At 56.1% G+C, this 5,867-nt stretch overlaps 1 protein-coding gene across 1 annotated transcript in view; it reads left to right on the top strand.

Annotated features, from left to right (window-relative positions):
* The first annotated feature begins 3,427 nt into the window (after positions 1-3,427).
* LOC108802952 overlaps positions 3,428-5,867 on the top strand; it is a 5,841-nt gene continuing 3,401 nt past the window's right edge. Inside the window, exons 1-2 of the mRNA XM_018574796.1 lie at positions 3,428-3,484; positions 4,455-5,163. Of these exons, the coding sequence (XP_018430298.1) occupies positions 3,428-3,484; positions 4,455-5,163 (766 nt within the window). The remainder of the gene's footprint in view (positions 3,485-4,454; positions 5,164-5,867) is intronic.

A 5,867-nucleotide genomic window follows, 5' to 3' on the forward strand; every position in this document is an offset into this window, starting at 1 on the left:
CACTGACACACAACACACACTACAACACTGACACACAGCACTTTTTTTATAGTGGGGGGGGGGGCAAAACCCCTGTAAGTTTTTTCGTCATCTGTGTCACATTGGAGACATTTCCCTTAACTTCCTGTCTGATAGCCACAACAGGAAGTGCATGCAAATCCCTCCAAAGAGAAGGAACCACTGGTGGTCACCAGAACTCGTGTCCCCATGTGAGGATTTCCCATCTGTTCCTGTTTTGGTGTATACAGAGGTCTGGACTATAGACCGGCTCAGCAAGTTTCCTGACTAGAGCTGAGCTCAGGTTCTGACCGAACGTCCACAAAGCCATACCAAATGTAGGCGTGTAGCTGTATAAGGTCAATGCATCAGGTTTGTAAGAGCTTAGGTCCAAATTGGGTCCGGAGGAGCTCAGGTTCGAATAGGGTTCAGAGGAGGTCAGGATTGGATCGGGATCGGAGGAGCTCAGGTTTGGATCGGGTTCAGAGGAGCTCCAGTTTGGATCGGGTTCAGAGGAGCTCAGGTTTGGATCGGGTTCAGAGGAGCTCCAGTTTGGATCGGGTTCAGACGAGCTCCAGTTTGGATCGGGTTCAGAGGTGCTCCGGTTTGGATCGGGTTCGGAGGAGCTCATGTTTGCATCAGGTTTGGAGGAGCTTAGGTTTGGATTGGGTTCAGAGGGGCTCAGGTGTGAATTGGGTTCAGAGGAGCTCAGGTGTGAATCGGGTTCAGAGGAGCTCAGGTGTCAATCGGGTTCAGAGGAGCTCCAGTTTGGATCAGGTTCAGAGGCGCTCCAGTTTGGATCGGGTTCAGAGGGGCTCAGCTTTGCATCGGGTTTGGAGGAGCTTAGGTTTGGATCGGGATCGGAGGGGTTCAGGTTTGGATCGGGTTCAAAGGAGCTCAGGTGTGAATCGGGTTCAGAGGAGCTCCAGTTTGTATCGGGTTCAGAGGAGCTCCAGTTTGGATTGGGTTTGGAGGAGCTCAGGTTTGTATCATGTTCGGAGCGGCTCAGGTTTGGATCGGGTTCAGAGGAGCTCAGGTTTGGATCGGGTTCAGAGGAGCTCCAGTTTGGATTGGGTTTGGAGGAGCTCAGGTTTGGATCGGGTTCAGAGGAGCTCCAGTTTGGATTGGGTTTGGAGGAGCTCAGGTTTGGATCGGGTTCAGAGGAGCTCCAGTTTGGATTGGGTTTGGAGGAGCTCAGGTTTGGATCGGGTTCAGAGGAGCTCCAGTTTGGATTGGGTTTGGAGGAGCTCAGGTTTGGATCGGGTTCAGAGGAGCTCCAGTTTGGATTGGGTTTGGAGGAGCTCAGGTTTGGATCGGGTTCAGAGGAGCTCCAGTTTGGATTGGGTTTGGAGGAGCTCAGGTTTGGATCGTGTTTGGAGGAGCTCCAGTTTTGATTGGGTTTAGAGGCGCTCCGGTTTGGATCGTGTTCGGAGGGGCTCAGGTTTGGATCGTGTTCGGAGGAGTTCCAGTTTGGATCGGGTTTGGAGGAGCTCAGGTTTGGATCGTGTTCGGAGGAGCTCCAGTTTGGATCGGGTTTGGAGGAGCTCAGGTTTGGATCGGGTTCGGAGGGGCTCAGGTTTGGATTGGGTTTGGAGGAGCTCCAGTTTTGATTGGGTTTAGAGGCGCTCCGGGTTGTATCGTGTTCGGAGGGGCTCAGGTTTGGATCGGGTTTGGAGGAGCTCAGGTTTGGATCGGGTTCGGAGGGGCTCAGGTTTGGATCGGGTTTGGAGGGGCTCAGGTTGGGATCGGGTTTGGAGGAGCTCCAGTTTTGATTGGGTTTAGAGGCGCTCCGGTTTGTATCGTGTTCGGAGGGGCTCAGGTTTGGATCGGGTTAGGTTCGGAGGGGCTCAGGTTTGGATCGGGTTTGGAGGGGCTCAGGTTGGGATCGGGTTTGGAGGAGCTCCAGTTTTGATTGGGTTTAGAGGCGCTCCGGTTTGTATCGTGTTCGGAGGGGCTCAGGTTTGGATCGGGTTCGGAGGAGCTCAGGTTTGGATTCGGGTTTGGAGGAGCTCCGGTTTGTATCGTGCTCGGAGGGGCTCAGGTTTGGATCGGGTTCGGAGGAGCTCAGGTTTGGATTCGGGTTTGGAGGAGCTCAGGTTTGGATCGTGTTCGGAGGAGCTCAGGTTTGGATTCGGGTTTGGAGGAGCTCAGGTTTGGATCGGGTTTGGAGGAGCTCAGGTTTGGATCGGCTTTGGAGGAGCTCAGGTTTGGATTCGGGTTTGGAGGAGCTCAGGTTTGGATCGGGTTCGGAGGGGCTCAGGTTTGGATCGGGTTTGGAGGAGCTCAGGTTTGGAGGAGCTCAGGTTTGGAGGAGCTCAGGTTTGGAGGAGCTATGGTTTGGATTCGGGTTCGGAGGAGCTCAGGTTTGGAGGAGCTCAGGTTTGGAGGAGCTATGGTTTGGATTCGGGTTCGGAGGGGCTCAGGTTTGGATTCGGGTTTGGAGGAGCTCAGGTTTGGAGGGGCTCAGGTTTGTATCGTGTTTGGAGGGGCTCAGGTTTGGAGGAGCTATGGTTTGGATTCGGGTTTGGAGGAGCTCAGGTTTGGATCGGGTTTGGAGGAGCTCAGGTTTGTATCGTGTTTGGAGGGGCTCAGGTTTGGATTCGGGTTTGGAGGAGCTCAGGTTTGGATTCGGGTTTGGAGGAGCTCAGGTTTGGATCGCGTTCGGAGGGGCTCAGGTTTGGATCGGGTTCGGAGGAGCTCAGGTTTGGATGGGGTTCAGATCTCCGGCATCCCCTCATACACTGAAATATCAGTTCTGGGTGGAGTGATGGATCACTGAACATGAGTAAGCAGGAAAGTCTCTTCTGATAGTCAGGCCTGGCAGGGGGAGACATTTCTGGGGTCAGGAATCCGTCCTCTCTTGTTGCTGTACTGATGCTGGGAAATCCGTGTATTGCAGTATTATCAGACATGAGCAGTAGATCGATGTCAGCAGAGGGGAGGGGAGGTGATATCAGACATGAGCAGTAGATGTCAGCAGAGGGGCGGTGAGGTGATGCAATACCAGACATGAGTGGTAGATGTCAGCAGAGGGGCGCTGAGGTGATGCAATACCAGACATGAGCAGTAGATGTCAGCAGAGGGGTGGCGAGGTGATTTAATACCAGACATGAGCAGTAGATGTCAGCAGAGGGGCGCTGAGAGGGAGTGGGTGTCAGCAGAGGGGGGCGGAGGTGATGTAATACCAGACATGAGCAGTAGATGTCAGCAGAGAGGCGCTGAGGTGATTTAATACCAGACATGAGCAGTAGATGTCAGCAGAGGGGCGCTGAGGTGATGTAATACCAGACATGAGCAGTAGATGTCAGCAGAGGGGTGGCGTGGCCCTGCAGTGCCAGGTTTGTCCGGCGGGAGTCACTAGTGGGGGCGTGACCGGAAGTGACGCAGTGAAGCTGCTCGGGGTCGGGAGCCATTAGCTGCTGCACGCTGCATGACTGCCCTCATCTCCCTCTGCCACCCCGCGGGAGACCGACTGACCGGAGCTTCGGTGAGTTTGCAACGGGGGGGAGGGGAACGATCGTATCGGTGTAATCTCCGGGGACCGAGCACAGCCGGCAGTGTGCGCGGACTCAGCAACCCGGCCACATGTGTGCGCGCGCGGAGGTTCCCGGCACGGCCCGCGCGGACTGATATGGACCGATCCGGTCTGTACCATCTGTGGCGGTTCACCTTCCGGTATTTCTATGAGGGGATTAAACAATCATATGTTTAGTGGGGGGTCGCTGTGAATGCCGTACGGTGGGGGAGGGGTATCTGGTCACCAATTTAAGAGGAACCTGGGATCGTCCAATCAGGTTTCAGCTTTTATTTTTGGGGGGGAGCAGACAGTGAAATCTGATTGGTCGCTGTGGGAAGTCTCCCCGGTTTCAGTTTGGGTTGTTGTGTATGGTGGTTCTCTGCCCAGCCCTCCCATTGTTGCCATGGTAACGGTAGGGCTCCCCCATGACGCGGCATTATCACAGGACAGGTTTTCTTTTATATGGGATCTCCGTCCAATCAGATTGTCCGACGCGGCTGGACTACAGAGCGTATGCCGACCTCTGATTGGACGCCGGAGCTCATCAGATGGTGCCGACACACTGTTGCCGCGGCAGCGATGGAAGCGCCGCCATGGACGCCTGCGGTCCCCCATCTTCTGGAGGCTGCGCTCAGTCACATGACGTGCGGAGCGTCCATTATAGGTGGTGTTTACCCGTCTTCAGTACAGCGCAGGCATGGCGGCCGGGCGCGGTGTATAGAGATCGTCCAATCGTCGCTCCGCGTCTCATGTCTCCGTTTCCCTCTTGGGGCGGAGTCAGCTGACCGCTGTGTGCGATTGGGGCGGAGACTAAGTTTGTACAAACCGCTCCTTCACATGCTCCGCCCTTTGTTTCCTCTGTTTTGAGGTACCACCCCCTGACCCTCCGTCCCTAACACGCCAACATGGCCATGTGACCCGTCCCTAACACCCCAAAAAGGAGAACTCGGCCAATACAGAGTCTGAAGCCGCCACCTCGGAGTCCTCCTCTTCCTCCTCCCCCTCCTCTTCCCAGGCTGCCTCCACCTGCACCTCGGAGTCCCCAAACTTGGAGCTCAAGGTGGTCCTGAAAGAGGAGCCTGAACCAGAACCCGAGGAGAACCCATCTATGCCGGGTACCGCGGCGACCGCAGTAACACTAGTGACCACAGCAGTGCCAGGTTCCACCGCCCCGACCTCCACCCTCACCGCGCTCCAAGTGAAGGACGCTCTGGTGCTGCAGTCCCTGGGGCCGAGCCCATTCACCGGCAGGAAACGGAAGGCCAACTTCTCCAACGAGGAGACGGAGACTCTGGTGACGTACGTGGTGAAACATTTCAGCGCCCTGTACGGCTCCGAGGCGCTGCGCACCGAGTCCACCCGCAGGAACCAGAGGAGGAGCCAGCTGTGGAGCCAGATCCAGAAGCACGTCAACGAGCTGGGCTACACCCCCCGCAGCATCGACGACCTCAAACACAAGTGGCGAGACCTCCGCCTGGAGGTGAAGAGGAAGATCACCCATCGCAAAACCGCCAACAAGGCGTCCCCAGCTCCCGGGGTCACCCCCATCATAGACACTAAGCTCACCCCATTGGAGGAACAGGTGGCATCTACCATCGGACATCACTGCTCGCTGGACGGAGAACAAGAGGGCCTCTACATCGAGCCCGGTAAGTGAGCACCGCCATGATATCCAGGGGGCGGACATGTCCGCTCTTCTCCTCCATTCACCTCGAGATTGAACGCTGGTCCTTGTGACACGCAATGGGGGGGGAGGGGGGAATCCAGGCCGGGATTGTAGTTCCCGGTATATTTGGGTTTTTCCACCTTCTGGTTCTCCACCAAATCAGCTGTTACCTTGAAGCCGCCCACCTGATGGATCTTCTCCAATCAGCACAGAGTTCCGTTGGAAGCCCCCTGAGGTCCATCAGAGACCTCGGCTTGGTGGCGCCAGTCAGCTGATTTGTGGAGATCCTAAGCGGGAGACCCCATTGTCTAGGTCGGGGGGGGTCATTCCCAACCTCTTTTTAGAATAAATACAAATAATGGGAAGCTGCTCTTGGACAGCCGGTAATTGCCGGAGCGCCATCGGTGGGGGAGGTGCTGGGTGTTAGAGATACGCCCTCAAAAATTCCAAGTTATTATCTCCAACGTTCTAAATCCTGAGGCGGGTGAACCCTAATGGAAGGTTCCGGGAGTAGGAGAGGTCCTATACCCCTTTTTCCAGTGTTCCCCCCTCCCCCTATGAGAAGGCCTCCACCCAGCCGAAGGCTGATCATTTCCTGCACCCTTCTATAGCTCCACCCTCGCCCCTTCCTGGCTCCGCCAGGCCCAGGTCCAGCCTTGGATGGCCAAGGACAGATGGTGACCCCCC

Source organism: Nanorana parkeri, unplaced genomic scaffold (genome assembly GCF_000935625.1).
Source record: "Nanorana parkeri isolate BGI_ZX_2015 unplaced genomic scaffold, ASM93562v1 scaffold3245, whole genome shotgun sequence".
Taxonomy (NCBI): domain Eukaryota; kingdom Metazoa; phylum Chordata; class Amphibia; order Anura; family Dicroglossidae; genus Nanorana; species Nanorana parkeri.